The 13,829-nt window shown below is 47.8% G+C and overlaps 8 protein-coding genes across 8 annotated transcripts; 4 read left to right on the top strand and 4 right to left on the bottom strand.

The window, feature by feature from the left end:
- Positions 1 to 356: 356 nt before the first annotated feature.
- On the top strand, positions 357 to 1,833 carry FOXG_17051 (uncharacterized protein; the record flags this gene model as incomplete). Its single annotated transcript, XM_018397075.1, has 6 exons — positions 357 to 474; positions 537 to 545; positions 780 to 935; positions 1,031 to 1,087; positions 1,526 to 1,550; positions 1,728 to 1,833. The coding sequence occupies 6 exons, from the start codon at positions 357 to 359 to the stop codon at positions 1,831 to 1,833; spliced, it is 471 nt and encodes a 156-aa protein (XP_018257909.1).
- A 2,349-nt stretch (positions 1,834 to 4,182) lies between these two features.
- Positions 4,183 to 4,492, bottom strand: FOXG_22659 (uncharacterized protein; the record flags this gene model as incomplete). Its single annotated transcript, XM_018403066.1, has 2 exons — positions 4,183 to 4,292; positions 4,336 to 4,492. The coding sequence occupies 2 exons, from the start codon at positions 4,490 to 4,492 to the stop codon at positions 4,183 to 4,185; spliced, it is 267 nt and encodes an 88-aa protein (XP_018257908.1).
- Positions 4,493 to 5,085: 593 nt separating this feature from the next.
- FOXG_22658 (uncharacterized protein) lies at positions 5,086 to 5,874 on the bottom strand (the record flags this gene model as incomplete). Its single annotated transcript, XM_018403065.1, has 3 exons — positions 5,086 to 5,302; positions 5,348 to 5,649; positions 5,695 to 5,874. 3 exons carry the CDS (start codon positions 5,872 to 5,874, stop codon positions 5,086 to 5,088), a joined length of 699 nt encoding a protein of 232 aa, XP_018257907.1.
- A 1,174-nt stretch (positions 5,875 to 7,048) lies between these two features.
- On the top strand, positions 7,049 to 7,277 carry FOXG_22657 (uncharacterized protein; the record flags this gene model as incomplete). The annotated part of the gene is made up of 2 exons (XM_018403064.1): positions 7,049 to 7,124; positions 7,171 to 7,277. The coding sequence occupies 2 exons, from the start codon at positions 7,049 to 7,051 to the stop codon at positions 7,275 to 7,277; spliced, it is 183 nt and encodes a 60-aa protein (XP_018257906.1).
- A 323-nt stretch (positions 7,278 to 7,600) lies between these two features.
- FOXG_22656 (uncharacterized protein) lies at positions 7,601 to 8,676 on the bottom strand (the record flags this gene model as incomplete). The annotated part of the gene is made up of 3 exons (XM_018403063.1): positions 7,601 to 7,985; positions 8,033 to 8,183; positions 8,232 to 8,676. The coding sequence occupies 3 exons, from the start codon at positions 8,674 to 8,676 to the stop codon at positions 7,601 to 7,603; spliced, it is 981 nt and encodes a 326-aa protein (XP_018257905.1).
- A 1,800-nt stretch (positions 8,677 to 10,476) lies between these two features.
- FOXG_17048 (uncharacterized protein) lies at positions 10,477 to 11,440 on the bottom strand (the record flags this gene model as incomplete). The annotated part of the gene is made up of 2 exons (XM_018397074.1): positions 10,477 to 11,235; positions 11,366 to 11,440. The coding sequence occupies 2 exons, from the start codon at positions 11,438 to 11,440 to the stop codon at positions 10,477 to 10,479; spliced, it is 834 nt and encodes a 277-aa protein (XP_018257904.1).
- Positions 11,441 to 12,075: 635 nt separating this feature from the next.
- Positions 12,076 to 13,325, top strand: FOXG_22655 (uncharacterized protein; the record flags this gene model as incomplete). The annotated part of the gene is made up of 4 exons (XM_018403062.1): positions 12,076 to 12,229; positions 12,276 to 12,453; positions 12,504 to 12,811; positions 12,862 to 13,325. 4 exons carry the CDS (start codon positions 12,076 to 12,078, stop codon positions 13,323 to 13,325), a joined length of 1,104 nt encoding a protein of 367 aa, XP_018257903.1.
- A 78-nt stretch (positions 13,326 to 13,403) lies between these two features.
- FOXG_17047 (uncharacterized protein) lies at positions 13,404 to 13,783 on the top strand (the record flags this gene model as incomplete). The annotated part of the gene is made up of 2 exons (XM_018397073.1): positions 13,404 to 13,521; positions 13,572 to 13,783. The coding sequence occupies 2 exons, from the start codon at positions 13,404 to 13,406 to the stop codon at positions 13,781 to 13,783; spliced, it is 330 nt and encodes a 109-aa protein (XP_018257902.1).
- Positions 13,784 to 13,829: the final 46 nt, after the last annotated feature.

Genomic DNA, 13,829 nt, shown 5'->3' with positions numbered 1-13,829 from the left:
GACTGGGGTGGTGTGGAGCCAGCCGCTCCGATATCACACCTGTCGCGGAACGGCGCTGGGGTCCGAAACCCCCACTCCATCATCTATAAATATCACCCTTTCTCCCACGCTCTTTCTCAACCCAACATTCTTCTACATCTTCATACGCGACCGCAATCTCCAATATGACTCTGCCAGTTACGGCTTGGAAGTGCTTGTTTACCTATAAAAGCGACGAGGCGCTTTGTCCTACCTATGCTCGTATCGTCGGACCCACCCCCCACCCCCTTCTGCTCGAGGTGGCTGTGCCGCTTCATACGGTGGTAACGAGGCCTTATGTAGTTGTATCACAAGATATCACGGTGTCTATTGACCACATGGTGACCCAAGAGAACAAAGATAAGCTTGGCTACATCGTTGCCTACCAGGAGATGCTACTGTGGTTTATGAGAACCGCAAGGGAGGGGATTCGCCGCCATGGAGCCAGTCTAGGTGGTTACTATCGGCATCGCTACCCAAACTTCCGATCTTGGGTAGAGTATACTGTTCTGTTGCAGGACCTTCCGGTAAGTCAATCTATTCCTCTAAGTTTATGGTTCTGACATAGAGAAGTCGGCAAGTCTTTCCCCACACAGCTCGGAGAGAGAAGTTCAATTTCGCGACGCTTTTGCACAGGCAGCCTCGTTTCTAGCATTTGATGCAATGAAACCTCATGAGACAATCTCTGAAGAACTACAGCAAATGGATTCAAGTCAGATTGTTTCAAGAATACGCAAATCACTTGAACTCAAGTTTAACAGCGTTCATGGATGCCCCCCCGCAGGATCATGCAATCGTCTCCCACGTTAGGCACGTCCTTGTACGCATTAGCGGGCGTAGCAATCGGGCTCAATTGGAGCTATTGGGAACGCACGTGGAGATCATCGATCTCTCATTGATGTTTCGATATCTCATTGGTGGGTGTAAGACTGTGCGCGAGCATTGTCACATTGATGAATTGGTCCAGCAAGTATCATCTGCTTAATTGTTCTGTGGGTCTATGGTGGACTAGAATTTCATCCAAGACCTTTTTACAAAATTGAGCTTGGAGATGTCGTTGACTACAAGAGTAAGTCCAAACACCTTGCATCCTGGTTCTACCTAACATTGGCCAGTATCTCCCTGATCCATGGGTATCTCGCTTGCCGCTTCAGCAGAAAAAGAGCTTCGAAGCGCTTGTTGGACCTACATACAGGGCTCAAGTGCCAGAAGCTGTCAGAAAGAGATCAAACCACAGTCGAGACAACTCTTCAAAGTCGCAGCACGTCACCTCGCGGATTCAGAATCCCGAACACAGATAGTCCTCGATGCAATGACCTTGTTTTGCATCACCAGGCTTTTCATGGAACACGAGCCACGCAAACAGATATTGGACACTCTCGACCGGTTTGATGCTATTGTCAAACGTACATAGGTGTGTAGGGGCGGGATGACATAGATGATAGGGGTGGAGGACGTAGTAGTCGATTGCGGTCATAACTCTAAGCCACATCTATAAGATACCTAGGGAAGGTTGGGACGCATAAGCATAAGTACGTACGTCCACTCCTTTGGTGCTTATGTGTTATGAGACCCGACTGGAAATACAAGCCGCCTCGCCCGCTCCCATCGCCTTATCAGTACATCAGTACCTCCGTGCTAAAAACTTCACTCCATTATTTCCGCCCAACTACTATGGCCAGACAGCGACCCTAATCAAAGACCACCAGTCAAGACGACGTTGTCCGACAACATGAGCGCCAAGCGAAGGAAGAACAAGCAAAATCGCGCCGCGAAAAGCGCGAGAGAATTAAAGCACAGGCGGAAGCAACATGAGAGCAAGCGGCGTTGAAAGCCTTGCAGCGTGTTGAGGAAGGCGATTTACTGAATGATTCCCGCTACCACGTTTAAGGCTTTTTACCAATACATAGCGAAGTTTCGTTATGGCGCAGGAGAGCCACTCCTCGCCGCCCTGTCTATCAGGAGCATCATCAGGCTGGCGCGCTCCTTCAGGCTCGCTGAGTGGCAAATTGTAGAACAGCGAACAGTTGCGCATCTTCAAGTCAAATTCGCCCGTAGAGACTGCACCTCGACGGAAAAGGCATCTGGTACATGCTTGCCCGTCACCCACTTCCTCTTCCGGCTTTGTCTGTTACAATTAATGGATCCAAGAGGTTGTCGATCACGAATCTCCGCCAGCATCAAGTCAATTCCGAGATTGGTATAACTCTCAAACGTCAATGTTCCGTTGAGATCAAGGTGGTTTCTCAGGGTTAAATCGGCGTATGTAGCATCCACAAGCTTCTGAACTGCGTTCTCTACCACGTCCCGCTCACTGTTTCGAAGGTCAATCTCGCTACTAATCGGATGAAGTAACGACTCCATGTATTCTAGCTGGTGTCGAGATGGAAAACAAGACTAGGCGGCGAACGAGGGACTAAAGGCCAAGTCGGCCCAATCTTTTTCTTGCTTTGTTGGGAATGCATCCCAAGGGACGATTCGACGAGGGTAGAAGCGGCCGGTCGGGTTAGTCGTATCGCCTTGGGTCGTGAGGGACCGATCGGTGATAACGTCGATAGAGAGGCGGAGTGTATGGCAAGTCTCGAGGTACGAATTGAGTGATAGCGGTTGTGATGCGCTTGCGCGTTTTTCGGCGGCTTCGCGTAGGCACTGTTCTTCCTTCGACTGCTTCCGCAGCCTTTCGATTTCTTCCATAGAGTCTGATTGATTGATTCAAATGTGCGGGAAGAGGGTAGCGATAAGCCTTCAGAACAATTCTTCATAAAATGTCTGGAGAAAGAAAACATTGAAACGATATAGGCCCTGCTGCCGACGGGTCGACTCAGTAACCCCCTCTTTTTTCCCCACATCGATGACTAAGAAATGGGAGGCTTGCCATACCTGGTACACCAGAGGAAAGGACATTGCGATATAGCTTCGCAATTTAAACATTTCCCAAAGTTGTGAGAATAGGTGTGAGAGGTGAGTAGGTGCTCTGCCCTCTTGCTTGTATTTTGAAAGGCAAACAGCCTAACAACCACGTGATAGGGGAAGAGACTTGGTGATTATCTTATCAGCTTATCGATGTAATACTTACCTCACACGGATCGCGGAACTAACTGTCAAACGGGAAAGCGACTGCTAAGAGACGAGGCATCATATTGCAGAGTTTGGGAGAGAGGATCCTCGACAGTACTGCTTACTGATACATAGATGGCAGCCTTGCCGCTAACCATGATATGGTCAGAGACACCTCCCTATCATCACTCCAATTCAAAGAAGACACGTACTATCTTATCGATAAACTGATCACTCCACTCACGCTTAGGTTCGGGTATAGCCGGATCAGGACAGGAATCACATGGTGATGATATGTCCTATCAAGTCAAAAACCCGTTGGCTTGACCCGGGCAGGGGAATCTAACTCAGTCGACTTAGTTGGGCACCAACCTTTGAGCCCAGGGTCAGTAAAGAAAATGGCAATACTCTGCTAGACTTTTTAATTTGCAGCAACCTATACAGGTCTCAAAAGACTATACTTTTACACAGCAAAATACGCAGAATAGTAAGCAAACTGCTTTATAACTAGTATTCAGTCAAACGAGAAAACAATACTAAGCTTTAAATAAACCGCACATGCCATGTTCTATAAAAGAGTACTGCAGTATTATCAGGTGGGAAGCAGGCCAGCGAGGGTATGTCATCGGGAATATCATGAGTGCGTCCGTGGAGAATATGACCTCCGTAGGGTCTAAATTGCATCTGTTTTCCATTAATCGAGCTGCTTGACGGATAGAAAGAAAACTCACATTGCGGGGCATGAAACTCGAGTCGCGGCTTCCCGATCCGTTACACCCTGCGCAGATCGCATTGCCCTTCAATCCGAAGCCGTCACATTCAGTGCACTTGACCATTGCGATAATGGTGTTTCCAGGTTCTTAAAGTCATATTTTTAAGTGCGCCGAGGTCAGGTTTTTATAAGCGGGGTGCTAGCTGACTAATCGTTTTGGCCAGGCGTTTGAAAACGACCCGTCCAGGCATTCGGCGTCTTTCTTCCTCTTAAATATCACGATGCCATCATTCATGTGTCAAATTTGCTATAATGATTTTGACAGTGCGAACGCGTTGCGCCAGCATTACGAAGAATTCGAGAATCAAGAGCGGGAATTGAATCAGGAATATGAGTTATGCCGGAAGCATGACCTTTCTGAACCCAGGTCCGATGGACCAAATGTGTGTCAACGCTGCGAGCAGTGTTTTTTTACCGTCGAGGCACTTGATGACCATGTGCAAGACTATATGGTGGGATAGTATCAGTATTTGTCTACTTCAGCTGACTCCTTAGACGCGGGAACTGCTCCTTCTGGGGAGAATTGCACGATGTCGATTGCATCGTCCGATCATCGAACTCGATTATGCTCGAAACCAAAAACAGGAATGCCCAAAGAATGGTTGCGAACAAAATATCCGCGACAAATCGAACCTGAAACGACATTTTGAGTCACGTAAGTGTGCGCATGGCAGAGACTGAACGGAGCTGATTCTGAAAGACATCGATTGTTACTGTATATGTCCATCATGCTCTGAGGGTTTTTCAATGACCGACGCCTTCCTCCGTCATAAAACATGCACTGGTCGCCAAATCAGCCGCCTCAAAGCTTCCGTCCGGCGTCGTGTCACTCGCAAGTTCAATTCGGCAATGGATCAGAGTCCAATGATCGTGAAACGGCAACACACCCCTGAACCTGAGTTTCCTTCCAAGAAGCCAGCACGACAGCACCTTCCGTCACTCCAGGCCGATACCGCGCCATCCCAAAACTCTTTAATCAACCCGTCACAATCTATTCCTATACATGGCGTTGACTGCCCCCCGGCAGACGGACAAAGAGGTGTGACTGGACGCATCGACGACCTTCAAGGTGACTTCTTCAATACAACACACGACAACCTTCTCAATCCTATATCATCATTAGGCGATGGGAGATATTTCACTTTAGCTCCGGCTGGAGTTGAATACAGTGATAATGGTTTATTTTACACTTTACCGTGGTCATAGTATCAATTATACACGGCCCAGAGCTACATGCTTCATTCTTGATGAGTTCGCCGCACCTGCACACCTAACTTGGCTACATCCGAAGGACGTCTAGATGCGGGAGGTTGAAGTGTCATGTCTTCCTCAGTGTATTCCCCCTTTGCTTTTGCTTCTCGTTCCCATTTTTCTAGAAGGAAACTTTCAACATAGGTATAATAATAACATCGCTTTTGGTCCCGCTCAAACGATATTCTAGCATCAGAGATAACCCTACTCATGGTTAATTATGCAAAGCGGAGAGGGATCTAGACATACAATCCTCCTTGCTCAAAGCACATAGGTTTTGCTTCGCAGCCTCTATCCTGGAGTTGTTTCGAAGCTACCTCCCACAATTTGTTTGCCGCCCGAATACGTGTAAGCGGAACCAGATGCGAACGGCGGTGGTAAGTGACTCTAGATCCCTTTGTCCAGAGTTGAACAACCAAGACACCGCGGTCTTCTCCGCCATTCCGAAGGGTGTATATGTGTCCCGGGTCTTGCGCAAGGTATCCGCGATGCATGAGGAGGTACCGTGAGCTTGAATTAGGCTTCAGTGAATCGATGATATCTTGAACGGGCTACATCGGTCAGCATTGATCGTGAATAGAAGGCGGAAAACTAACCGAGTTCAACAACACGTTTTTTAAGCAGAAATCATAGCCTGTTTCGTCAGAGAAGTCGTAGGACAGCTCTTTTTCGTCCATCTCCTCAATGCTTGACCCTATTTCCGGGTCATCTACCGCGTAGAAGCCATTCTCACAAATTTGCTCTTTGGCTTCATCGACTGAGATACTCGACGTCATGGTAATAGTGCCTGGTAGTGTCGAGGATCGGAGAACCCCTGCCTTGGACAAACTTTTGCTGATCAACATTGGAGGAGGCTGGGCACGTGCTGTTTGCCTTTGGGTTGCGTTACCCATGGAAGCCTAACGTATGGCTTTACTTCCCCACTCACAGTCTCGGTTTTGCGACTGGCTTACCTCCCCACTCACAGTCTCGATTTTGCGACTGGCTTACCTCCCCACTCACAGTCTCGGTTTTGCGACTGGCTTACCTCCCCACTCACAGTCTCGATTTTGCGACTGGCTTACTTCCCCACTCACAGTCTCGATTTTGCGACTGGCTTACCTCCCCACTCACAGTCTCGGTTTTGCGACTGGCTTACTTCCCCACTCACAGTCTCGGTTTTGCGACTGGCTTACCTCCCCACTCACAGTCTCGATTTTGCGACTGGCTTACCTCCCCACTCACAGTCTCGGTTTTGCGACTGGCTTACTTCCCCACTCACAGTCTCGGTTTTGCGACTGGCTTACCTCCCCACTCACAGTCTCGGTTTTGTGATTGTCTAGATCCTATGTACCTTGTCCTCGAGCTAGCACTCTCTAATTTACGACTTTCTGGCTGCATTTTTACTCACTAAAGTAACCCGTTATGCTGCCTTGAGCAGTAGTAAAAGCAGTCTAGCCATAGCACCGAGTGACCTGCAGCAATGGCGATTCAGACATCAAGTTGGAAGCATTGAAAGAAATTATGATAACAGCAGGTTAAGGTCATGCCAAGCGAACCAGCAGGCTGAGCTTAAGGATATAGCCAAGAGATTGCTCTAAAGATGAGTCTCCATAAGATGGGATCGTTCCTAGCCTGAGAGCCAAAATGCTCCATTAATCCATACGTCGAGACAACATGTCAAACGCCTTAGAGCCGAGTCCGCCTGAGGGTGATTTATCAGATGAACGACTCGCGTTATGCAGCCCCTAGGATGTAAGTGAAGCGAACCATGCGCATTCTATATGACCTCAATCCCTAATGCAATGCACACGCCTCTACCAACAATCCTGAGTCGGCTCTCATCCGGGCCAGTTATGTAGACCAAGTGAACCCAGCTCTAATGCTCGAATTGTTGAGCCTCTGCGACGTATAAGATATGACTGTTCCTTGCCTTAGACACGGCACAACTGCACTGTACTCCGAGTCAACATGCCAGACAACAACGACCAGCCGCAGGAGAGCGGAAACACCTCAGAGCAAAGCTCGCCTAAGGGTGATTCATCAGGTGAATGACTTATCGCCCTTCCGGTTTGCGTTTCTAACGACTGAAGGAAACCCACCAGCCACTGGCGAATTTCCCGTCAGTGTGTACGAAGGAGGCACCCCAGTACTCATAGACACTACCAAGCGGACGGAAGAAAAGGGGGGGCATAGATAGCATGGCCGTTTACGGTTTTAGAATCGGAAGCATAACTGCATTATAATGAATCGATCTTCGTGTTGTCAGCTTTGTGCCTTGTCCAAGTAGTAACCCAGAGATAACATTCCATATAATATCCTCTGCTGTATCTTGGTGGCTTATTGTTACGGTAACTGCCTCGGTAGTTGCGACAGCTGGAATAATAATGGCTTGATATCCCATAGGGACTACTATTGACCCAGAGTCATGCCGATAAAAGAATTGCATCCCTATTGATGCCCCTGTACTAAGAAAGCCCGAGTGTTTCTCTCCAGTTAGCTTGTTGCCCAGGTTCTCAGACTTTAACTTACTAATACGTCAATTACTCGGTCGACAGCCTCTTGGTGGTCCCGAGACCACCTAAACCTGAAGATGACTGCACCAAGTATATCCTGGCTGACAGGATCATCTTGTTGCTTGCCAGCTCTTGCTATGATTTGCTGAATGGATTCCGGAATCGTGAATGGCTTGTAGCCAGTGAGGTTAGGGATGGTAACAGGTAACCACTGATCTCGAACCGGGTCATAGCGGCCTTTATTATCGGGAGAGGCTACTGAAGGGTCTGGTGTGTTGGGAGCTGGGAGTACGTAGGGTATTGGTCTTCCGCTTTGCAAGACAGAGACAAACTTGAGGTATTCCTCCTCGTTGAAAATGTTGGTACCAAGCGCTCGGCAAACCTTCTTGTATCTGCTTTCATTAGCTTTTCCTCGGCCACTGATTGGAAATAGGCTTACCTATACTCCGGGTGCCGGGTGGTAATAATGAATGGGAGGTAAAGTGCCAGAGATGATTGTACCTCAGGGGTGATTTCTATTGTCGGAAAACATGATGCAAATTGGTCTGGTGCTTGTTTATAGTAGCCTAGAGCTCCCAGATTGAGTGGTGCTGCTTATCGTCAGTGCTGTCTTGAAGAGGCTACTGTTCATCTCTCACCAAAAAGCAGAGCGGCCTCAAAGCCACGGTGCCGTAATTTCAGGTAGAGTCCATCTAACAAAGTAACTAAACCTCGGACTAAAGACATGTAGTTGCGAATAGTGAATTCTCTGAGGTCGTCCTTTGCGTGGACGCGGGACCGATACTTGTGGTAAGCTTCAGCCTCGTTTTCGCTGTGATCTACACAGCAAACGGCAATGTAAATCAATCTCCGCAGATCCTCAGGCATATATTCACCCTGAATATCCTGAACAAGAGATAAAACCGTTCTATAGACATCTTCAGGGGTCGCAAACCGATGCACTTCTCGAGCATCCTGCCACTCATTCTCGCTCTTGGGTATCTTCTCAATCAATTTTCTAAATGCCGCGGCTTGTTGGCGTGATGGCTGGTCGCGTTGATGTGACGCCTGTCCCGGGACGAGCGATGGTAGTTTCCCGCTCATTGTCTGATGAGTCTCGTAGGAGCGAGCTGGTGGGTGCGCGAATTAAAAACGCTTGTGCCGAGAACGGCTGATTATTGCGTGGCGCCAGAGGTGGGTCTTGCCAACGTACCACTGCAGGGAATGCCTGTCCCAAGATGCTGTGATGCAAATGAGGAATAGCGTTGTGATGCAAATAAGGAATAGCGCTGTGATGCAAATAAGGAATAGCGTTGTGATGCAAATGAGGAATAGTGTCGCTCGGGGCTGCAGCCACGCATTCCGGCGCTATAATGGGGGCGTGTGCTTAAGTAGCGATCGTATCAATCGCTGTTGGTGCTGTCACCTACCCAGAAATATTGCATTCATTACGAGTTCAGAATTGAAAGAAGCAAGTATATCATCCTTGAACCTGTAGAGCGTATCAATACTTAAAGGAATGTGCAACCCGACAAGGCAACAACTGGCAGGCCTCATCGACACTGGTTCGCCAACCACATAACAATTTCGATCAACCTTGACTCATGCTTCACTCATCACCCAAACCTCATCCGGCCCGCGGTGCATACGATACCACTGGCTGTCCAAAACCACCCCCAAGACCTAGACCAAGCTAGTTCGCCAAATACTCAAGATGACGACTGTCAGCCTCACGGTCTCACGAAATGTTGTTATCGCACTTTGCATTGTTATTCCCCTTATTTTCATTGTTCTTATTATCATAATTATCAGCCTCTGCCTCAACAAACACCCAAGACGCTCGCAAAGCCACGAGTCAGACGAATTTCCTCTAAAATCATCACACAGCACTGCAAGCTCGCAACCTGGTTACTGTCCTTGCATCGCTGTCATTGGGACAGAAAAATCAATTAAACATTTTTTAAAGGTTAGGGGTTACAAGGACCCCTCTGTTAGCTATTACCATGCACGTGGTCACTTTCGCATGGTGTGCAACCCGCCTCTTAATGACAAGGCGGTCAATGGTGTTGTTATCCTTCCTGATGCGAGTCCAGCCGAAAAGTATGGATGGATGATGTCTAAAAGGGTAGTCGTTATGGGTACTGATCCTGTCGGTGAACCCTGGTGGCCCAGTACCTGCACATTGGGTCTTGCCGATCCTTTCGATGCAATACTCGGAACAGTCATCCACGAAACTTCAACCGCGGTATGGATATAAAGGCTAGCAGACAGTAGTTAAATATCACACTTCCTACGTAAATACTTGAATTGTCTTTGCAACTTTTAAAATGAACTACCTGAACCCAAACACGAACTCTACACGGAAGAGACGTTCAAATACGGATCTGAAATCCGAGATACTGAAGATCCCCAAGCTTGAAGATGAGGGCCAAGACTTTGTTTCCAGGGGAGTCGAAGGGACATCCACCAAGCATCCAGTCAATACAACTCCAATCGACGCCAAAACAGACGAATCCTTGAATGAAGTCGAGAACTTGGAGGATTTATTACGCAAGTTAAAAATTACGAGAGACAAAAAAAGCAAGCAGTGGGAAGCAAAAGGTCTTAGGAAGCCTATCAGGGTGCGAGTGAGGTGTTTTGAGTGTGGGAACTCTGCGCCAGAGCAGGACGGTAGATGTCGGTATTGTGTTCTACGCGAAAAGGAGGAATTGGAGAATGGGCCGTCAGTTATTACACTACGCTCAGTTGATTTGTAGATATTATTGTCCTTTATTAATATGGGGAAAGAATGATCAATTAAAGCCGACCCTTGCAAATACAACGGTCATAACCAATCGTTTCCAGTCAAAGATGTACTTAATATATTTGCTTTGGAAACGAGGAATGTTTCTGATGGCAACCTGATCAATCGAACGTGGCTTGCTGTTCTGTAGCGGCAAGCTCTGGAGCATCGCAGCCCTCTGCGATATTGATATACTGGCCATCATCTGTTCCGTCCGCTGGGGTGCAAGGAGGCCCGACTGGCCCCTTGTTGCTGGTCAGGGGGTAATACGAAATGTCATCGAGCTTCTGAGAAATATCATCGATCTTCTGAGCAATGTCCGAGAGATAGTTGGTAGCCTTGTTGAATTGACCATCGCTAGCATTATCAACCCGGAAGTTCAGGTTAAGGTTGTTTTTGACGTCCTGATCCCTCTGCTCCTTTCTCAGTTCCTCGAAGTCTTCTTCGAGTTGCTCCAGACGTCTTAAGACCTTGTTCATCGCTGCTTCTTGAGGTGGTTGGGCAGATGGAGGGCGGACGGGTCGACTGGTTGAGAATCGGCTGTTTGGGAAACTTTCAAGGCGCTTCTGAACTCGCCAACAATAGTTGACAAGTGAAGTTCTTGGGCGGTGTTTGATTATTCGACCGAGTTGCGACAAGCCGATGCTACAAGCAGCGAGAAGCTTTTTGTTTACATCTTTGCTGTAGTCAACAATGCCGAGTTTGAGCAAATGATTCAGTTCTCGAAGAACAGTCTCACTATCAGAGTCCTGATCTGGATCCGTCTCGTCCAAGGGTTCGAATTTGGTGCCTCGAGGAGTCTCCCTTTCTTGTAAGAGTAGGCGAAAATCACGCCGAAGATGTTCTTCTGACGCGCCTTTCTTCTCAAGATGAGCTCCCAGCTGCAAGCAGATGTCATCCCGAGCATTAGCGGCACAATTGAGAGGACCAAGCCCCAGCTCCTCGACAAGTGGGCGAAATACTGCTGGGTGATATGCAGAGTTTGAGTGACAGAAAGTTGATGGTGAGTACCACAACTTTCATATCTTTGGGATCCAAATCGCCCGAAGACTCGGGGATGGCAGGGACTTGAGCTGGCTTCGTCATCTCGGGGGGGAAAGATTGGTAAGAAAATAGGGCGAAGTGAATATAGAATCAGGGGCTGGTGAGCTTTGTGAGAGAGAGAAGACGGAGGTCAAGAAAGAAGAATAAGGGCGGCGATGGCCTATACTTGTGACAGATACTCTATTGACCCGTCAGCCAATGAGAAAGATAGATTTTATCTGGAGTAGCTGTAACACACAACCATGCTGTCGTTGGAGAGGACGAGGCTTGTAGTTGAGAGAACAGGACTAAATCGAAGCGTGCAATTACACGCCCCTCCGGCCCTGCGCACCGTCGATGTACATCCTTGCTCTGACCCTAGGGCGGGTAGTATCCCTGTAGGCTGCCTTTGGAGCCCGGCTAGCCCTTTCTGTCGGCCCACACGAAACAGAGGGTGGTGGAGGGGGCGTGCCCTTGTTATTATCGTTGGAACCACGAGAAAGCCCCAAGGATTTTGCTCACTCGGGTGAAAGCATTGATTCAAATGGTCTCAAAGTTATGTCATAACCCATGCATTATGGAACGAGAAAGCTGGCGCGAAATGGCTTGCCAAAGTGGTCTTCCCATGTACTTCACTCATCGAATCCGCTGTTTCCTTCCCACGATTGCTTTGGTTGCCTTAATTTGCCTCGTCGAGAATGGAGCACCAATACTCTACAGTCCTTTGGCGGGACCTTGATTTCATTCGGCATCTTGACCCCGCTATCAAGGTTTCTCATAGAACGAAGCGAGGTGTAAAATTCTTTGCCGAGCTTACAATAACATCTGTCGACGGTATTGATGCCGAAGGGGGTAGCCAAAAGCGACCACCAGAGCGACAACAAGATTGATATAACAGGCTTTCTACTCGATAATTCGCCTGCCTCCTGCGAAGAGCGAGATGGCGTCATTGACCTGGTATTTGAACCACTTTTCAAGGACAAGTCATTTGGACATTGGGTCAAAATGGAAGTCAAAGTTACTGAGGATACAAATTGCCAATATTATCCTGTTGGCGAAGTTTGGATTGGGCATGAGTATGAGAACCACTACCTACAAAATATCGTGTAAGCTAAACAAATTGCAGAGAGGAAAAGTCCAAGAACCCGTATAGCGTAACAAAACATTCCTCAAGTCCCCGTCCAAGCGAGTCTACTCCCTCGAATAACTCATCGACTTCAAGTGCAAGCATCAATCCAAACTCTCGTCTAACTATCAACACTAACTCAGGAGAGACTTGCCCCTATTTCACAAATAGAGAGCCGCTCAAAATGGTCCCATTTGAATACTGTTTTGTATTCGAGATGGCCTTAGCTCCCGCTCTACCTCCTCCTAATGATTGGCCAAATGGACAACCATATCATGTGGTTATTGATACTGTCTTCAAAGAGTTAGGTAAGATTTTGTTCTCTTAGCAGATCGACTGGTACTTACCTGCTGTGTAGAAAGACAAGGGGCTGTCCTGAGGGAAGCCTGCCTCTCTGTGCCTATAGAGGTATGCCACCTTCGAAAGGAGTACGAGTGGATTCCTCCAAACGAAATAATTTGGTACATTCCGGAAACTCAGTACGATATAGAGATGGTGACTGGTTGTACCTTAGCTTTTGCGGGTATGTTTCTGTCACTTCAGCCTCGTCTTTTTATGTACCAAAGCGCGACTAGCTGCACAAATGAAGCTAGGTGCGTTACAGCCTTGATCAAGACCAATCGTGATAAAATCGTGGGGTATAATAAGGGGAAAGATTATGAGATGTGGGTAGACTTTGACAGCACTGATTACGATGGGAATGCAGACCTAGGAGGCTTTCCCACCAAGATCAGCGACCATTATGGGCAGCCTCCTGCCGCCCTGCATGTATCTGGGGAACTACACCCCCTAGAGTCTTATTTAGCCCCTCCCAGTATGTAGATGTATTTAAAGTCCCAACAGGCCGCTTCAAAAACGGACAGACACTTCTCATTCTTCCATACTTGCTTTGTCCCGACAATGGCAGCCTCTTTGCCCACTTTGCCCCCTCCCTCTTTGCCTGCTTTACCCTCTCCCAAAAGCTGGTCACACCTTCAAGAATACACTGTGGCCTCGAATGAAGTCTTTCAGGAGCTAAGTAAGATTATACTTACTTAATATCCTAGCAAGTGCTAACCAATGAAACAGAAGAGCGGAATATTACTCTGGAAGACGATTGTGATATCTCATATGCGTCGATCTTGCACGAAGACGAGATGTTTCTCTGGCTTCCAAAAAACAACAAGCTCTGGTGCATACCGGTATCCTGTGAGGAGCTGAGTAGAAGGAGTGATTGCTATCTGATGTTCGCCTTCAATTGCCTGAACCACTCACAGTTTGTCATTCATTCTCAAAACTGAAAAATGGTCAACACATCGAGTGAAGAGATCCAAACACGACACGAAA

This window comes from Fusarium oxysporum, chromosome 6 (genome assembly GCF_000149955.1).
Source record: "Fusarium oxysporum f. sp. lycopersici 4287 chromosome 6, whole genome shotgun sequence".
NCBI lineage: Eukaryota > Fungi > Ascomycota > Sordariomycetes > Hypocreales > Nectriaceae > Fusarium > Fusarium oxysporum.
The sequence above is the reverse complement of the archived record's forward strand: the minus strand, read 5'-3'. Positions and strand labels throughout refer to the sequence as shown.